The following is a 20840-nucleotide window of genomic DNA, read 5'->3' on the forward strand; positions in this document are numbered from 1 at the left end:
GTCCTTGCTCTTATGGTCTTTTCTTTTAAATTAATCAAAGCTAGGGATGTCCCGATGGCCCCCGATCTGATTTTTTTAATGTTGAATAATTGCCGATATCGAGTCTCGATCTGATACTTGTGTTTTCTCAGATAATAGTTATACAAGAGAGAAGAGAGTTGAGCTGCACACTGTTTTTTCCCTTTAACAAAAGTAAGTTTAAAAAGGAAACTAAAATATGTCTTATGTTTATTCCATTGAATTTATTCCAGCTAGCATTGTTGTAAAGCTCATAATCTGTTTTACAAGCTCTGCTGTTTGAGACCTTGCCAGAGTTTTATAAAGCTCAGTCTTATCACCTTATTTAAATACTCAAGCTGTCATCATTATTCCTTCATCAGTTTGGACAGGATGATGCAGAGAGCTCTGTCGTAGTGTGGCCAATGGGAGATCCATCTCCGTAGGGATAATTGATCGGTCAATAGAAAACTGAATATCAAAGTCTGGCTGGTTCTGTAGAGTCAGCAACTGTCAGGTCACATTTTTACACGTATGTTGAATGCAGAGGAAAGTTTTTACAGGGTGGTCAAACTATTATTTTTTGTAGTCATAAGTAATCACTTAATTTTAAGTTGTTTGTGATTTATCAAATTTTTAATACCATGGTTAAAATTCAATTATTTGCATTTGACAACAGTTTCTAAGTCCACATTAAAGCTCCTGTGTGGCACCTTTTAGTTTCAGTCGATTATGGCGCCCCCTGTAGACAAAGTGAGACCTCATCCTGCTTTCTTTTAACAGTCAAACCATTTATCATACACTGTAAGTATTTGCTGTTGAGGGAGTTAAACTGGGTTATTCTTCACCATGCTGTAAATTGTGCATGCATTAAGAATTGGTGGTTGACCTACGGCGAGCAGTTTGAAATCACATCACGATAAACACGTTAGAGTTGAACGCCCTATTTTTATACAATATAACCCGTCTGACTTCCCATCACACACTCATTTAAAAGGATATTTCAGTGTTTGGACTGATGAACAAGCTGCAGGCTGTTGGTCCTCATGGATGTCTGGCAAACGCTGCTACTGATCCATCAGACAACAAGCTGATTTATCAGCTATCTGATACTCGTCTGCTGCAGGAGATATCAGACCCACAGCGGTCTGCTCAGTCTGCTCAGTCAGTGAAACTCAACCATTCTAATCTTTTACTATTTGACCATGTCGTGTGGGTAGGATGTTTGTTTTGTGGTTCTTATTTGCATCAAGTTATCAAGTGTTTGTGTGAGTCAGGCAGAATAAAAAGGGTTGTTTCTGTTGATCCCAGAGTTGGTGGTTTGATCCCCAGTCCCTTGTTCCCTTGAGTTAGCCATCCAAACGTCTCCTCAAAGCCTTGTCAGCACTTTGCACACCAAGAATGACTTCAGAACAGAGCTGCACATTGTGCTGGTTTCAGCGTCCACAGTTTGAAGTAGAGGTTTATTTTCTCATCTGATACAGTTGTGGATTTATGAGTTATAGTATGTCAAACTTGATAAAGCAGGATTTTAAATGCTGTGAAGCTTCTGTTTGTCCCACCCGTCCCCAGTCTGAGTCTTCCCCTCAGCCAGCAGCAGTTAGAGCTCTGAAGCAGCGAGGCATGTGAGAAGCTCTACAAGTGGCTATTGAATGACTGACACTGAAATGGAGGCTGGGCCGGCCGCCGCTGCCAGCTGGTCCTCCGCTCTGGGAGAACCGTTGACGGCAGAGCGAGGAGTTTAGGTCAGCGGCTCCTCTCAGCCCAGCGATTAGAGGACAGGATTTAGTGAGCCAGAGCAGAGAGGAATCAAATAATGGGATGTGGATACCCAGCCAGCCAACCAGCCGGCTCTCTCTGCCATCACCGTTTGGCAGAAGCCTCCCTGTCTTCCTGAGCTAAATTTAGAGCGACGCTGAGGGGGTCTCCTCCGGGCCCCTTTCATTATTCATCAGCTGAAAAAGGACCCAGTTCAGTTCTTCCCCTCAGCAGTGAGTGTTTGTGTTTGTCTGCAGTCATGAAACAGAAGAGAGGCAGAGGAGGGAAGACAGAGACAAGAGTCTCTCTTTACTCTGCATATTGTCTGTTATAAAAACATCTATGAGAGGAGATTTTTCTCTGACCATCCGCTCTGATTTTTCAAACACCGCTGACAGGATGTGGACTCAGCTTTGGGGACTTGTGTTTCTAATCGAGGGGATTCTTTAAAACATGTGTGGTGTTGCTTTATGTGAGTTTCACTTTCAGTGTTTGAACCACAGCGATGCTTTTGACTGTTGTCCAGCTTTACAATTTAGAGCAACAGGTTGCAGGCTGCTCGTTCTTAGATACTAGAGCTCAGTCCAGAGGTTAGATAAACCCCAAACTTCAGCTTGGTCACTTTGGCAGTGTGTGGTAACATTAGGAAAATGTTAAGACATGTTTTTATTAGACCTCTTCATGGAGAGCGGACACCTATCACTGATTTTGCAGATGCATGTGTCTGTGAGTATAAGCAGTAATTTGTCCTGCATGCATAAATCTCAAACCTACAGGAGGGGATTAGAACCACTGAAAAAAGAAAGATTATTGTCCAATATTTATTTTTATTTTTTTTATTCTGAGAAAAAAAAAATAGAATTCTGAGATTAAATTCAGAACTCTGAGATTAAAGTTGGAATTCTGAGATTCAGGTCAGAAATCTGAGATTAAAGTCGGAATTCTGAGATTAAAGTGAGGATTCTGAGATTAGAGTGAGGATTCTGAGATTAAAGTCGGAATGCTGAGTTTAAAGTCAGAACTCTGAGATTAAAGTCGGAATTCTAAAATAAAAGTCAGGTTTCTAAGAAAAAAGTCAGAATTCTGAGATTAAAGTCGGAATCCTGGGATTAAAGTCAGAATTCTACAAAAAAAATTGAATTATGAGATTAAAGTCAGAATTCTAAGAAAAAATTCAGAATTCTGAGATTAAAGTCAGAATTCTAAGAAAAAAGTCAGAATTCTGAGATTAAAGTCAGAATTCTGAGATTAAAGTCAGAATTCTGAGATTAAAGTCAGAATTCTAAAAAAAAAAAAAAAAAAAGAATTCTGAGATTAAAGTCAGGATTTAAAAAAACGTCAGAATTCTAAGATTAAAGTCAGAATTCTGACTTTGTTCTCACAACATTAATAATAAAAAGTAAATATTGGACCTTTATTTTCCCTAATCTTCCTCCGTACAAACCCATCTCTTCACTCTGTAAAAGCTGTGCTCAAAGTTTAGAGTGAAGCCTCTCTGCTCTGTTTTGATATTAGCAAGAAAGCTAATGCTACCGGGTCAGTGGTGAGCTGGTTGTGCAGCCAAGGGTTGCCCCAGAAACCTCCAGGCGATGCGTCAGCGCTGCCTCTGGAATGTTACGGGCCGGTTTCCTCCTATTGTGACCGGCTACAGAGACCCTCTCCTCCTCCTCCTCCCCCACCACTTTTCTCCTTTTCCCCCCTCAGAGGTGAATAGAGGACTCAGAAACTCCAGACAACCCACCCCCCATTCCCTCCTCACGCACGCACGCACTCACACACAAACCCAACCTCCTCCTGAATCTGCTACCAGACACACACGCTGAGTAAAGTCTGTGTTTTACACACTGTTTTAATATTTATGGAAGTCCGATCACAGCTGAGCTCAATATTTATATCATCACGTTAGAGTTATCACAGAATATATCACTCTGAAAGTTTAAAACTGTGAATACGGCTGTGAAGCATCATTAACAGCTACATTCACAGACTGCTGAGGTTCGGTTCTCTCTCATCCTCACTGCTTCCACTCATTCATGATGATATTTCTTTATGTCCGAGGTCAGAGATGAGCAGTGGTGGACGAAGTACACATCTTCATTACTTATAAGTCAAAGTATAAGTCCTTCTGGTCAAACATTACTCCAATACAAGTGAAAGTTGTTCCTTTGAATTATGACTTGAGTTAAAGTCCTGGAGTGCTTCCTTTTAAAAATACTGAAGTATTCACAGTACTTTTTTAAATGTCTCTAAGCGTATTTTCACAAAGCATGAGGTCAGTCAAGAATGCATAGGTGTACATTCTGCTCTGTTCTGTTTATCTAGAAAACATGATTTCATATGTAAAAAGTAAACCATGAAATATAAACTAAGTTACTACAAGCACAGACAAGTTTACAATGTTCATCTGGAATCAAAGCAGTGTGTTAGCTCCAGACCTCCACATGCTTTCTCAGGTTAGATGGTGATGTTTTGTCGGCTGTGATGAAGTTTGTGTGGTTAACAGATCAGAGATTTACAACAATACAAACAATCATTCTTTATTTCAAAACCTCAAACGTGGGTTTAAAATATGGCCGTGGTGCTCAGGTAGAGAATCATCATCCTTCTTGACCATAGCCATCATCACCACGACTCAATGAACGAACTGATCACTACTTTGAATACGTTATGCCCTGTATGAATTCAAGGCTTTTTAACACTTTCCTCAAGACAGCCCCTGTGGCTTCCCCCCCCTTTTTTTTCTTGGAATTAAAACGTGTCTTTTCAATTATTCAATCTGATACTTTTAATGCTTTTATCAAATATTATGGTTCAATGATGTGCAAGTCCTCGTAGTATAGATCGTACAGATTCTAGTGACATACTTCATTTGAAAACACATCCAGAAATGTCTTCACAATCTGAGAAAAAACATGAATGCAGACGACTTCTTTGCAGAGTTCTAGGAAACAATGAATTCACGATTTTAGATTTTAAAGTTTGAATAGTTTGTAAACATGAGAAAGATGACATCAGCTGATCGGAGAATGAAATCATCCCTTTAAAGAAATATTCCTGCTCCTGAAATCCCCCCTAAATCAAACCTGATGATGAACACGGTGCCATGTTTCACCGTACACACCTCTGCTGCTGTAGTCCATCACATAAGTAAATGTTACAGTGATATGTTCATGAAGTTGTATATTGTGTTTATAACAGCAGACACATTTCCATCTCTCTGTCTGATGATGCCTCTAGTGTTTGTCAATCCCAGTAGGAAGGATTGTGTTTCTGAATGTGTCCTGGTTCTGTCTCCTCAGGCAGACCAAGCCTCTGACGTTTGCTGACTGCATCGGGGATGAGCTGCCGATCGGCTGGGAGGAGGCGTACGACCCCCAGGTTGGAGCGTACTATGTCGACCATAACACCAGTGAGTTCACAGTCTATGTCTCCCAACCATCATTCCTGTCCCTTGTATTCTCTGTTACTTCTCTTTGTTTAACTATTTCTGATTCATGCTTCTGTATTTTTTTTTGTCTTTAAACTTGAAGAGGAAAGGAGAACTTACTGAAGATATTTAGTAATTAAAGAGCAGATTGTTGTTTCCTATCCCACCCTCAGAGACATACCTGAGTCGTGTTAAATTAAAGTGGATCCAGTTTTAAAAACAACATGCAGCAGGCCACTTGTTGCTCTCTTATTCAGATGTAGGGTCATCGTTTACGTCTTTCTATTTGATAGAGAACTGTTTGCTCCATCTTCAACAGTGTTGTCTAAATGTTTTACAGTAATTCACCGTTAATAAATCAGAGCAAATACAAATACTCTAAAACAGCCACACTCCCATCCTTAACTAACTCTCTCCCCCAACCTTCTCGTCCTCCAGAGAGCACCCAGCTGGAGGACCCGCGGGCGCAGTGGCAGCGGGAGCAGGAGGCCATGCTGCGGGACTACCTGGCGGTGGCCAGCGACGCCCTCAGTGCCCAGAAGGAGATCTATCAGGTGAAGGAGCAGAGGCTCCGCCTGGCGCAGCAGGAGTACCGGCAGCTTAACGACGCATGGAGGGACAAGTCCACGTCTCAGACCAGCTGTGAGTACCAAGGGCCAGAACTGTGACGTGATGAGGGGAGACTTTCTTTGACATTGAGGGACTATGATAGAAACTGCATCAGGTGTAGAACAGAAAACAGCATGAGATGCATCAAATCAAGACTGATGTTTGATTATTCAAACAAACAAAAGTGGCCTCAGCTCGTGGTTCTGTCTCTCCATCGCATATCTTAAAAACACACTAAAGAAGAGAGGATGAATTTGAACACGTCTTTCTTCTCTCTGTGTGTTTTCTGTCCTCCAGTGAATTCAAGATCCTCCTCATCCAGCAAGTACGACCCCGACATCCTCAAAGCAGAGATCACCACGGCCAAAAGTCGGGTAAGAGCCTCAGCTTCCCCTGACCTCTGACGGATACTTCGACGCTCAGGATCACTACCCATGAAAAGTGAATCTTACTGTCTCCATTTTTCTCGCCGTTGTGTCTCAGGTGAACAAACTGAAGCGGGATCTGGCCTGCATGAAGCAGGAGCTGCTCTACAAAGAACAAGGCTTTGAGACCCTGAAAGAGTAAGTGCTGCACCCTCACACTGCCTCACCTCTCTTCACTCCATCTTTAGTCCCCTCTGAAGGGCACTTTGACCCACATATTTGTCCTCTGGCTTTTTGCTGCCTCTTAATTTAATGTGACAAGACAAGCAGGACAGCCCAAGTCTGATGTGGATAACAAGCGTACGTGTGACCCTCCCTCGGTCGGTACAGTCGCTACTTCTGCTCTTGTTTACTATGGAGAGATTTTCAGTGTGTTGAAGGTTAGTGGAGTTCTATTTTACAAGTCTTAGCTTAATTAAAGATATGAATATCAGAGCCAGAGCTGCAGGTATTCATGTATTTTTAAAAACTATAAAGACATTTAACTCTCTCAGAGACATAGGCTGACATTTTCACACGTCCCTCTCAGCAGCAGCAGCTCAAAACTGAAAGAGATCCAGTCTACTAAGAGCAAAGAATAAGAAAGAAGAAAATGATAGCTGGAGGAGCTGGATGTATTTTTACTTGAGGCTGAAAATATTGAAATTATACAGAAAGAGTGAGCAACACGTTGAAAGTATCAGATGAAAAACAAGTCAAAGGTAGACTCTTCACAGCCCGAGGTGCCATGAGATATCAGAATTTGTCTCATTCTTCAGAGTCGATTTAAAGGCTGCTGTCAGGATGGAAAGAGAATCAAAAAGAAGTGAATCTAAAAATCAATTCAGTGCTTTAAAATGACTTCAAGCTAAATGGATAAAAGTGTAACAAGTAACAAGTCGGCTTTGTGTTCAAACGAGATCCTTTTTGTTTCAACGTTACCAGTGCACTCACTCTGACATCTCTTGGTTGGAGCTGAGTCGTTGCAGGAAGACAAGGATTCATACTTGTGGTCTCCAGTTGATCTGGATCAGTTCAGATTACATATGATCTGTAGTTTATTAGAAAATGAATCATCATGGTGCACAGGGAATTCACTACGTAACCATTCCTGTGCAGTCTCAGTGAAAGAAAGCAGACTGTAAGTATGGAGGTGTCGTGGAGACAAAAATGAAGAGGCTGCTCTGTCCCTCTTTAGATGTTGTTGTTGAACAAGTTTCACACAAACATTCACACAGAGAAGAGTCGATATTTCACCCTGTTTCACCTTGTATCAAACCCTCCTTTGGGTGTGGATTTAAGGCTGATTTATACTTCTGCGTCGAATCGACGGCGTAGGTCCGCCGTAGGTCCGCGTAGCTCCTGTACCTACGCAGAGGCCTACGCACGTAGCTGACGTGCACCTCCTCCAAAATGTAACTACGCGTAGAGCCGACTCGGACCGCAAGCTCTGTGATTGGTCCGCTCGACGGCTTTGTCTTTCCCGCATTCACAGCACTTCCGGGATCCCGGACATCGGCCACACATCGGCCGTGTATTTCATCTCCTCCTCTCTATTCTTCATGTAATCATGTCTGTATGATAAACAGCAACATACTGTATCAGCTGTAGATTAACTTAACACGCTCTGAATCGATGTGGAAAAGTAAACAGAGATCGTAGCAGGACCGGAAGCAGGCGACCGGCTATCAGAGAGACCACACTGCCCTCAAGCGTTTCGGAGGAGAATTGCTGCGCGACACGGACACATCGACGCAGAAGTATGTGGGGCTCATGTCCGCGTCAGCCCCTGCTGCGTAGGGGCGACGCAGAAGTATAAATCAGCCTTTAGCCTAATGGCTAAATTGTTCGCCCATGAAGTGGTTGGCCCAGGTTGGATTCCAGCCTGTGGTCCCTTCCCAGGATGTCACTCCCCCACTCTCTCTCCCTCTTTCTGACTCTGTCCACTGTCCTCCCCTCTTTAATAAAAGTACAAAAAGCCCCAAAAATATAGCTTTAAAAAAGCTTTTAAAAAAACAGACAAGAAAGTATCAGCTGGTGGTTAAGTATTTCATCAATCAGCTTGAAGTTAGTAACTTTATTGCACAGCTTGTTAAAGTTTGTCACTGTAAAACGTAGCTCCATTACAAAACCTCTATCTAAACCTTGATCTAACCGCTCATGTTTATCAGAAGAGTTATGGCAATGTGTGTTTATGGTGAAGAAAACGGAGGATGCAGTAAAATATTCAGATGCACTGAGATTTTTTGTGTCTTAAGAAACACGGCTACAGTCATGGCTTGTTGTAGGGCGTAGAAAACTGATCCATACGTTAGTGTGCTTTCTGTACTCTGCCTACACATTTTAAACCTTCCAGTGAGAGAACCAGAACCATACATGTATGTTTTTCTTCTTCACTGCTGGAGGTTAAATGATCTATCCTCTTTTGTTTCTTCTTCTTTGCGTCCCAATGGTTTGGCGTCTTGTGTGAAGCTCTTTAGATTACCTTGTAGCTGAACTGTGCAATAGAAAGCCGGCCTTGCTTTGCTACTGAGCGGCAACCTCCGGCCGTGAGTATTGAAGCCAATGCGGAAGTGTTAAAAACTGCAGTTCATCGAGTGTCCGCTTGATGCTCTGGAAGTACTGGAAACCACATACACACCAACTAAAAAAGCTGATCTTTTAAAAAAAAAAATTAAAGTTATGTTTTTCAGCTTTTATGCTTTTAATGACAGGACAGCTGAAGAGAGATGGGTAATGTGGGGAGCAGAGAGCGGGGGGAAGACATGCAGCAAATGGCAGACCATAATTCATTGAGAATCCGCTCGAGGCTGGCTGCAGAAACACAGGAAACCACATAGACACCAATTTAAAAAAAGATGATCTTTTCAGCAGAAATAAACATGTTTACAGCCCGGTACAAAAAACAGCTTAGCTCTACGTCGCTAATTCCTCTGTCGGCACACACTGTACGCCGGAAGAATTTTTTTCTAACGCGACAATTCAGAAGATATTAAGATGACGAGTTTTTACCCAAATAAGGACATGATTGACTTGACTGACAGGCGGGAACACAGAACTGTTTGCCCCCCCCCCCCAAAATACAAATATATATATGTTTCATAACGCAGCGATTTCAACGTTTTTTGACTTGATTGACGGCTGGAAACACTGTAGCTGTTGGCTAGGAGACTCAAAGCCCGCCTCTTTATGTCACACTAGCTCAACACAAGTTAGATTGAGTCCTACAATTCCAATATGGCTGCCGCTGCCGACCGGCTTCAAAACAACGCTTCAGAAACAGATGGGTGACGTCACGGATACTACGTCCATTATTTATAGTCTCGCTATGTGTTACTCATTTACACCCTGGTGGCCTCAGTTGTGTAAAATATGCCACAGATATAAAAATGAAACGTCACTTCCCCTTAGGGCTGTCAAAATTGCTCCAAAATGACGTTTGAATATTCGCTCTAAAAAATCCCATAGGTTCGAACCATTCGAATATCTATATTTGCGCATTATGTCAATAACAGGTGGACAAACTTATACAAAAAGATAACTACTTGTATATGTGTTTTTATTTAAGATATAACATGCCTAAAACATACCTACACATTACAAAACAAGTAAATGACCTAATGGCCTATACCGTAACACTTTTAAGACCGGAGACCTTTCGCTCGCTCACGCGCACTGTCGTAACAGTGTGTAACACACAGTGTGTAACTCCCCTCTCTGTGCGCAATGCGCTGCGTGAGTGCAGAACAAGACCTGTGCGAGCAATTAAAGGTCCTGACTCTTGTCCCTAATATAGGCAGGCTTCATTCAGTGATTGAAGCAAATATTATTAACATTAATTGAAGTTAAAAACGAAAAAGTAGTCCACTTACATTCTTGGCGCTTGTATTAAAAAAGAGAGGAAAAACTGCATTTTATCCCAGTGTCACTGATTGTTGGGCTCTTTTAATCCCCTGTCAATGCAGGGTCTTAGGCCTGACAGGTTATTTGCCAAAAACACGAGACAGTCCACATGTGAAGAAGACAGTCCACATGTGAAGAGGCCTGATCCCTTTTTATTCACTGTATTCCCAGCGGAGGAAAAGACGCGTTCAGAGCGCACTGAGGATCCGGGGACGGAAGGATTTCTCTCTGCAGTCAGCTTCACGCTGTGCATGTGCGACTCCTGTGACCTGTCCCTGACCCGCCATGCAGTGCGCCCACTCGCAAAACAGCCGCCGATGTGTTTTTTTCCACAGTCGAATATTAATGTTCACAATCGAATCTCCGTTTTTTTTTAAATATTCGAATATATATTCAAATTTAGAATATTCGTTGACAGCCCTACTTCCCCTCCAGTCCTGTATCATTGAACTGGAATAACACTGTTGCCTCTGCTGGTGTCATTTCATCGCCTTCTTATTTACTGTAGGACGTAAAAACAACACCGGGTCAACATGTCAGAGCAGCAGAACTCATGTTTACCTTTTAAGCAGGTCATGTTTATGAGGTTTATCAAAACTCGCTGCGTGTCAAATGCACTGCCAGCCTGACTACAGAAACTAAATGAGCGACTAAAGAATGATATGAACATTTTTCACTGTTGTTTCATTGTGAACTGAGATCTCAACAAAAGCAATTATTATATTATAACAGGAAGGAGCTGTAGTTTCCTCCTCTTTGTCTTCTATTCTCACTCCACTGGGCTTCCTCACTCTCTCTTCTTAGATCCTCTCTTCTTTGTCTCATCCTCATCCAAGAGAGACACCAGAGGATCTTTTGTTGTGCAGCAGAGATGAAAAAGTCCAGATTTTGTTTCTTTTGTGATAAGTGTTGTTTAACTCGTGCAGGTTAGTGAGAACCCTCTGATCACCTGAGCGGTTACCTCAGCAGCATTATCACACATTCCTTCCAGTCATTAAACACTAACACCTCTGTGGATGCACTCATAAAAAAACAAACCACAGAGGAAGAATGTGGATGTGAGGTAAAAACACTCCTTTCTGACCTACTTCTGCTGCTCACAGGATGAAGTGAAGGTGCATGCCACAGGAATGTTGTTGTTCTTTATCCCTGACACTTCTCTGTGATTTCTCTCGTTTTTTATTCACCACACTGTTCCCCTGTCGAATTGAACAGGAATGTCCGGTCTGTTTGTCTTGCCTCCCGCGGCGCAGAAAGAGAGAGAGAGAGAGAGAGAGAGTGTCAGAGGATTAAAGAGTAGCTGAGGCAGAGCGGTCGGACAGCATTCCTCTGTGACTTTCCTCTCCTGTTACAGTCATCAGACGCCGTTCAACAACCAATCAGTGTGTGCAGAAATACGAATAAGCTTAGGGTGGAATGTGGCCGAACACTCAGATCCTGAAAGATTTCACTAAATGGTGCTCCATGAGAGAAAGAGAGAGAGATAGAGAGAGTTTAATGAGAGCCAAGGAGTTTATTACTGTATGACCAGAAGTTTGAGAACAACCCGATAACTTGACTCTGCTGCTGTCTGGGTCTGTTTTCTTCTTTCCTTTGTCCCTTTTGTCCCTGAAAACTGAGCGATTCATGCTGTAACGTACAGCCATACTTTGGACCAATTGTTCCCAACATGAAGGTCATGTGATGTTTCACAGAGGTCACAGGAAGAATAAGTACACAGAGTCACAAAAAACACATTCTTCAGATTTTCAAAATTAGAATCAGAATCAGAAATACTTAATTTATCCCGGGGAGGGTAATTCGGTCATTACAGATCTCTTATGAACAGTGTGTAAGAAAGTCAACATGTTAATAGAAGAAGGAATAAAATAACATAGAAATATGAATAAAGTTAATGAAATAAAGATGAAATAAAATAAAATAAAGATCAAATAAAATAAAATAATAAAGTATATACAGAAGCAAAATTCCTCAGAGTCTTGAGCTTTACACTCACCATTTATTGATTTGACTTCTTATTGACTAAAGAAATACACATACATGATCTGACTGGTCACAGATAATAGACAGTGATTACAGAACCCTTCACTACAAAAACTATGATACTTGCAAGGTAGGGGTGTAACAATTATTTTTAACAACGATTCGATTGGTACCATTATTCGTGGTTGCCGATATGATTAAAGGACGATATTGGTTCATTTAGAACGATACTATCCGAAACGATTCAGTAACTTTTTAGCCAAAAATTCAACCAGTGTGACTGTGAAATAAATACCTTGATACTGGACAGTCCTAGATTCCTGTTGTTGCCGTGATGTTTTTGACCGGAGCCGAGTTCTGGCCTAGTCTGTGACTAAACATGCTCTGCAGAGCTGATGTTACCTTGCGCTGTTGCTGCACCGGGAACGCTGCAAGAGGTGCCTGGACGGTTGGCGTTGTGTGAAATCCCGTGGCGCCTTAGTAGGTGGTTGGATAGATTTGTGGTGTTGCCGTGGTACTTTAATCTGGACCTTTACATAGCCTACTAACAGCGAGCGACTTATTTAGAACATCTCCGTCTTTGCAAAAGCCAAAGTGTGTCCTCACACTGGACCGCAAAGGTGGCTTGATAATTTCTCACTCGAAGGCTTCTCCTCTGCCATCTGCCATACTATGTTTAGTTGTCTGCTGGCGTGTGGTGATGACGTCACAGACAGGCAGCCTGAATTGAGTAACGTTTGGCGTCTTTATCATTAAAAGTGCAAACAAAACACATCCATATAAAGTCTGCCGTGCTTAAATCCAATGTGTTGTTTCCTAGTATGGATACAATCGATTTATTACCTTTTAAAATGATGTTAGATCGATATATGTCGTCTGGAAGGCCAACTTGCCGAGCACAGATCAATGTTGTCGGATCATAGGAATATAAATCGATACATTGATGTAGTGGATTAAACGTTACACCCCTAACATTTAGAAAAGCAGGGTAAAGTTTTCAGCTTGTCAAAGCAGCATGACGTGGACTTCTCCTGAAAGGCTTAAAGAGACTTTTTTACTCAAAGTGTGAAATATAAGAAAGACTTTGAGTCAGTCTGTTAAATGTTTGGTGTCTTCAGTGTGTGTGAACCCTCTCTCTTTAGTCTGTCATTATTCAGTGTGTTGTAATTGAGTAAAAATCAGGCTCATAGAGGATCTTTCTTTCTCTCTCTGCATGTTTGAGACTCAGAGAGGATCATTTGTTCTCTCTGCCTGTTACAGACAAGTGCCTCTCTACCTCCCTCCCTCACTTCCTCATTCCCTCTGCACCTTGCATTCTCTCTCTCTCTCCCTCCCTCCCCCTCTTCTCTCTAAAGAATGTGGAAGGACCTGTTATTCAGATGCATGCATGACTTGCTGATGACAGGCTTTACATGGCTGCTGCTGCCTCTCATGGCTGAGTCCTGCCGTGTCTCTTCCCCCTGCAGCCAAATCCTCTCAAAAACAAGATCTCGTGTCTTTTACTGAGAAGTTACGAGGTGTGCAGACGGTGCTGTGTGCAAATAAACCAGTTTGACTGTTAGATCAGCTAACTGAGCATTTTGTGGTTGGTTTTGGAAACGCTCAGAGTTCCCTTAACAAGAAGCTGAATATCCTTTACATACTTTGGTGAAAAAAAAAAAAAGCTCTCATATAAAATGTCTCAGGTAGGAGACAGTCTACAAACTGTAATGTAACTCTGCTTTCCTCTTATCTAACACTTGTTATCTACCTTGTAAATTTGTGGAACAGTTATTCCTGCTGATAAAATCTTCTTTTTATGCTCCTAAAACTTTCCAGTAATATGAATTTATAGTTCTTTTCTATAAACAAGAAACTGTTAAGAAGTCTTTCATTTATTCACAAGGTTTTTTTATGATCTCTGTTGTTGTAATTTTGCTTAAAATAAAGAATGAGTTAGTGCTGGAGATCATGAGATGATGCATATTGTAGGATTGTTGGTGTTGATGTAGATTGTGCAGCTTTATCAAACCTGAAACAAACTCTGTCACCATGTGTCAGGAATAACTTTTGTTTATGCGACTGGGAAGAGGTACAAATGTGATGTTACAGAAAACAAAACATTCTGGGAGAGATTTTTTCTTCTGTCATACTCTCAAATAGTCTGGAAACAAAAAGAGAAATAAGTTGTTGTTTAAGTATACCAACAACTAGTATAGATCAAGAACCTTGGCATCATCTTCGATCAGACTCTCTCCTTCCAACCCCACATCCGTCACATCACCAAAACTGCCTTCTTTCACCTCCGCAACATCGCCCGCCTCCGTCCCACTCTCTCCAAATCCGCTGCTGAAACCCTAATTCATGCTTTTATATCCTCACGACTCGACTACTGCAATAGCCTCCTGTATGGTCTTCCCTCCTCCCATCTACAAAAACTACAATACGTACAAAACTCTGCTGCCCGGCTACTCACCCACTACCGCTCCAGAGACCACATCACCCCTGTCCTTCAACAGCTCCACTGGCTCCCCGTAAAACAGCGCATCCATTTCAAGATCCTGCTCACCACGTACAAATCCCTCAATAACCTGGCCCCCCCATACCTCACTGACCGTCTCCAGTACTACCACCCCTCCCGCCGTCTCCGATCCTCTGACTCCAACCTCCTCACTCCCATCACTAAATCCAAGCACCGTACCTTGGGGGACCGGGCCTTTGCCATAGCCGCCCCCACCCTCTGGAACTCTCTCCCCCCACACATCCGTGCTTCTGACTCACTTCTTTCATTTAAGAAACAGTTAAAAACTTACCTTTTTCCACCTCTTCCCTTGTCGTCTGCTTGTCTTGTATGTCTTTATTTGTATTTATTTATTTATTTGTAAAGCGTCTTTGAGTTATTTAAAAGCGCTATATAAAACTTAGGTATTATTATTATTATTATTACCAGATGGTTTAAATCCCAGAGTAGAGTCTCTGTGTCATAAGAACATCCTTTTATATTCTGCCCTGGCTACACGTTTGTAATTTAAGGCTCATCTATAATTTTTTGAAGACTACAATTTTTAATTTCAGCTAGGGGTGTCCCGATATTGATATCGGATATCGGTCTGATATCAGCAGAAAATCCTGTATCTGATTATATCGGCCTGCATCTAAAATCTCCGGTATAAGCACTCCAATGCAAGCAGCCCATTCCAGCACTTCTATCCAGCAGCGCCCGGATCCAGTATGCAGAGCCCACGTGATCACAACAACAGCGTATGCTATGAGTAGGAGTGATGTTGGACGTGTGTGGCAGTATTTTTTTCGTTTAAGTCCGAGAAAGGTGTTGCAGCTGTGGTGGCACAGAACCGGTTGAGTTTATTACGACCAACCTCAACGGGCATTTGAAGCAGCATCACAAAAAACAACATGAGAAGCTACTTCTGTAGCGGGGCTCAGTGTTAGCTTGGTCTCTACCTGCAGCAGTTGTGCTTTAGGAACCAGCTCTCCCTCCTCCAAGCATCTGTCACATCTTCATTGATGATTTTTACCCCCCGGGTGTGCGTTAGTGACAAAGACACAACCGGGGGACGTCTGTTTAATATTTGATGTTTGCCGTATTTGCCGTTCTCACCGTAAAAAGCTCTGCGTCTACAGCTTGATTTAATCCAGTTTGGTGATACATCAGACAAGTTTAGTAAGTTTGGATCAACTCCTTGTCATCAAAGATGCAAATGCATTCAGAGTGCCGTGAACTGACTGTCAAGTGCCTCTGTCTCTGCGAGGTGCATTCAGGGACAGTCGTAAAAGTGCAATACAGCCCTTATATTGTGTCCATGGCATTTTCATTTGAATCAATAGAACCAAAATATCTTCATATCAAGAATTTTTTCTTTTTAATTTTTAGCAGTGAGAGGCTGAATCATTTAACTTCAGATATTACACAAAAGTGTTTTATTTGTTGTTCTCTGTTTGAGTAATATCACTGGATCAAGCCTTTTCTAACATTCCATTCTACTGAGTAAGTAATAAAACTATGTATGATTCATGCTGATATCGGATCGGATCGGCCAAAACTCAAGGCTGCAATATCGGTATCGTATCGGAAGTGAAAAAGTTGTATCGGGACACTCCTAATTTCAGCCGATCACAACAACAGCTCCACCAGAAAGAGAATAAAACAGAGAAGTCATCAGGTTTATGAACACCAAAAATTCAACTTCATTTTCATCCCAAAGAAAATATGATCTGCAGCGGCATCAAAACAATCCAATTCCAATTTTCCAGTTTTTTTTGTTCCCAAAACAAAAAAAAGTAAAGGAGTTCACTAAAAGATGTCTTCAGCTTCTTCCATCTCCTTGATGATTAAACATGCTCTGCTGTTGGAGACCTGCAATGAGGCTCAGCAGTGACATGGGACTCACATCGGAGCTACAGATGTCTGCTGACAAACTAACAGCCTTCACATTGTGTTTTAAATCACCTTGTATGATGTCACAAGCTTAACTGTGCAGCTCTGATAAGGCGGTGTCTGAAATGTGGTGTTGGGACCAAGCGGCAACCTCCGGTCTCCAAATTTGAAGTAACGCGACGGTTCAGAAGATATTAAGATTACGAGTATTTTGCCCAAATAAGGACATGACTGACTCAACTCCCGGATGGGAACACATAGCTGTTGGCTAGGAGGCTCAAACCCCGCCTCTTTACGTCACACTATGCCTGGTTGGGTTCCGCATTTCTAATATTGCTGCCACCGATGGTTGGCTTCAAAACAGCGCTCAGGATCAGACGGCTGACGTCACGGATACTACGTCCATTATTTGTACAGTCTATGTAGTTTATCAGACATACAAAAATAATTAACATGACTCAGGTGAAGATAAAGATGCTCCTACAACACTGGTCCTGACACACAAGAAGTGGCATAAGTCGTTTAAATAGTTAATCTAAGTCAAGGTGAGATAAATGAAGAGATAAATGAACATTAGATAATTAAGGTATATAATCAAAACCAGAAAACTTTGACATAAAGAAACTTCAGTCTATCAAATCCAGTCAATCATATTTTCGTATCCCAATTTTCCCATATTCAAAAGATAAAGTGTCTTTCTACGTTTAAACAAAATAAAAATCACTGCTTTTAAAGGTCACCTGGATTTATCATAACATCAATAACACCATACTTTAGATAATTCAGTCTTTAATGAATAAAAAGATGGAGACAGTGATTGTTAACCCTCGGGGTAAAGAGTCCTAACTCAGCACTCTGTCAGTTCACATGTGTGTGCAGAGTGAATGAGTAACGCTGCTTCACCTCCTCCTGTTTGTCGTTCTACCTTCATCCGTTTGCATTAAAGCCAGCTGAGTGACTGCTAGTAAAAACCTGTGGTCACAGTTGGCAGCGTCACTCTTGAGTGTAACTGTATGATAATGAGTCAGAGTGTTTCTGTAATGCGTTCCCGCTCCTCTGACCCACTTCACTGTGCAAACATTAAAGAAAGGAGCTGATGGAACAATGACAGAGGTGATCTGGGGACATTTTAACAGACTGAGCGGCTGCTGCTGAAATTCTAACATCGTGAATCATCACTCGCTGACCCCCATCATCTTTTGTCTCTCTCTCTCCTCCTCTCGTCCTCCAGGATCGACCAGAAGGTGTCCAACAGCCCGTACGGGTACAAGCTGCAGGAGGCGCAGGCCATACTCAGCGAGGTCCGCTCCATCCGAGACGCCATCAACTCTGGGGAGAAGGAGAAACAGGAGCTCATGCAGGTAAATATATGTAGTGATGGAGGGAGGGAACACAGAGGGCCTGTACGTGCGTGGATTTCATGGTGTTTGGGTACATACTCACTCTGCATGCATCCAGTTACATTCATCCTCAATCCAACGTGAAAGACAACAGTCCCTTCATAAGTAGAGCAAAGTGTGGAATCAAGCAGAAGTCTCCTTCCAGAGTGTGATAGGTGTGGAGTTATCTGTGATGAAGAATAAGAACAGACACTAAACTGTCAGAGGAGTAAAGTCGGAGTAAAACAAGGACGTGAGGCAGAAAAGAGAGGGCAGACTGTGAGGCAGGCAGACGACTCTCTGGAGAGCCTGTATGGGCGTAGAAACACTTTACAGTATTTATTACTGTAATAAAAAAGAGAGCTGGGTGTACGGAGGGAGACTGAGGTGACCCCGAGGAGCTGATGCTGCAGAGAGGCAGAGGCAAGACTGGGATGAGGTTTGTGTGTGAGGAAATGTTTATGGCGGGAATATTTTCTGTGATGAAGGCAACGTTTTCTCAACTGAGGGCTTTCTTTTCCTCCGTAGCTTCTTAGTGGGTAAGTGGAAGAAACAAGCGTATATCATCCTATCGTATAGTATAGTATAGTATAGTATAGTATAGTATAGTATAGTATAGTATCGTATTGTATCGTAGCAGACTTTTATTGTTACTTTCCTCTGCTGTTTGGTTTGCACTCTTTTTATTGTACTGGACCTTATAAGTGTTTTTGAGGACCACTTGCTAAAAGCATAATACAACGTATCATATATTATCGTATCGTATCCTACTGTATGTATCGTATCGTATTTAGTGGTGTCTTGTCGTTTCGTATCGTATTGTATTGTATCGTATCGTATCATATACCATATTGTCTCGTGTCATATCATATATTATGTTTTCGTACCATATTGTATCGTACCGAGTTTTATTGTTTCGTATAGTATCGTATTGTACTGTACCGTATCGTACCATATTGTATTGTATATCATCGTATGGTATCGTATATCATATTATCGGATTGTACAATATCGTACAGCAAAGTACCGAATCATATGGTACCGTATCATGTCGTGTCGTGAGGTTTTGTTTCGTATCGTATTGTATCTAATCGTATCATATGATACCATACCATATCGATCGTATCGTATATTATCGTTTATTATGTTATTTTACCTTATCGTATTGTACCGTATCGTACCATATCGTATTGTATATTATCGTATCGTATCGCAGTGTTTATTATAGTACTGTATAATATCATATTGTATTGTATATTATCGTATATTATCGTATCATATGGTATCGTAGCTTGCACTTATTTTATTGTATTGTATTGTATTCTACCATATCGTATATCATCGTATCGTACCCGTCATATCGTATCGTATAGTATCATACCGTGTCGTATCGTATCATATAGTACCGTATCGTGTCGTATCATATCGTATCATATCGTATCGTAGCAGACTTTTATCGTCACTTTCCTCTGCTGTTTGGCTTGCACTCTACCGTACCGTATCGTACCAAACCATAACGTACCGTACCGTACTGTATCGTATCATATCGTACCGTACTGTATCGTACCGTACTGTAATGTATTGTACCTTACCGTATCGTACCGTACCGTACTGTGTCGTACCGTACCGTACTGTATTGTACAGTACAGTACCGTACCGTACTGTATCGTATCATATCGTATCGTACCGTACCGTACTGTATCGTATGGTATCGTACCAAAACGTATCGTACTGTACCGTACCGTACTGTATCGTATCATTTCGTACCGTACTGTATCGTACCGTACTGTATTGTACCGTACTGTATTGTACCGTACTGTAATGTATTGTACCGTACTGTATCGTACCGTACCGTACCGTACCGTACTGTGTCGTACCGTACCGTACTGTATTGTACAGTACGGTACCGTACTGTATCGTATCATATCGTATCGTACCGTACCGTACTGTATCGTATGGTATCGTATAAACGTATCGTACTGTACCGTACCGTACTGTATCGTATCATATCGTACCGTACTGTATCGTACCGTACTGTATCGTACCGTACTGTATTGTACCGTACTGTATCGTACCGTACTGTATCGTACCGTACTGTATCGTACCGTACTGTATCGTACCGTACTGTATTGTACCGTACTGTATCGTACCGTACTGTATCGTACCGTACTGTATCGTACCGTACTGTATTGTACCGTACTGTATCGTACCGTACTGTATCGTACCGTACTGTATTGTACCGTACTGTATCGTACCGTACTGTATCGTACCGTACTGTATTGTACCGTATTGTATTGTACCGTACCGTATCGTACTGTACCGTACTGTATCGTACCGTACTGCATCGTACTGTACTGTATCGTATCATATCGTACCGTACTGTATCGTATCATATCGTACCGTACTGTATCGTACTGTACTGTATCGTACTGTACTGTATCTTACTGTACTGTATCTTACCGTACTGTATGGTATCGTACCGTATCGTATTGTGTGGTATCGTATATTATCATATCATATCTTATCGTAGCAGACTTTTGTCATTACTTTCCTCTGCTGTTTGGTTTGCACTCTTTTTATTCTTCTTTCTCTCTAAAAGCCTCTGTAACCCAGTTTCTTGTATCCTAGACCTCCTTTGCTTGTGTGCTTACTCGTCCGTACTTCCACTATGAGTACAGTGTGTATTAATGTTGCATGATGGGATTTGGAGTCTGCAGGTGTACAGTGCACTTGTCTGCCGGCTTGAGGGGAGTACAGAGGGATATGATATCTCTTTACTGACAGTTCCCGGCTCTGATGCAGCGAATTGCAAACCTCCCTGCATTGTTTTCACAGATCCTTGTTGCACAGCGTCCTACAGTTGTATTCATAAATCCTTCATCACCATTTTCAGCACCTTAGACTTCAGTTCTTCATAAAAATCCCTCTGTGTGGCCGATAATCTGTCGCACAGACCCTTACTTATATACAGATTAAATCCCTCAGTCAGTAGAGAGAAGGCCTGG

The 20840-nt window shown here is 41.9% G+C and overlaps 1 protein-coding gene across 1 annotated transcript in view; it reads left to right on the forward strand.

The window, feature by feature from the left end:
• The window catches only part of wwc1 (WW and C2 domain containing 1), a 76029-nt gene that overhangs the window by 15869 nt on the left and 39320 nt on the right, over positions 1-20840 (forward strand). Inside the window, exons 2-6 of the mRNA XM_034683492.1 lie at positions 5055-5164; positions 5621-5824; positions 6089-6165; positions 6275-6354; positions 17688-17817. Coding sequence (XP_034539383.1) covers positions 5055-5164; positions 5621-5824; positions 6089-6165; positions 6275-6354; positions 17688-17817 — 601 coding nt within the window. The remainder of the gene's footprint in view (positions 1-5054; positions 5165-5620; positions 5825-6088; positions 6166-6274; positions 6355-17687; positions 17818-20840) is intronic.

The sequence above is a fragment of the Notolabrus celidotus genome, chromosome 5 (genome assembly GCF_009762535.1).
Source record: "Notolabrus celidotus isolate fNotCel1 chromosome 5, fNotCel1.pri, whole genome shotgun sequence".
NCBI classification, from domain to species: Eukaryota; Metazoa; Chordata; class Actinopteri; order Labriformes; family Labridae; genus Notolabrus; species Notolabrus celidotus.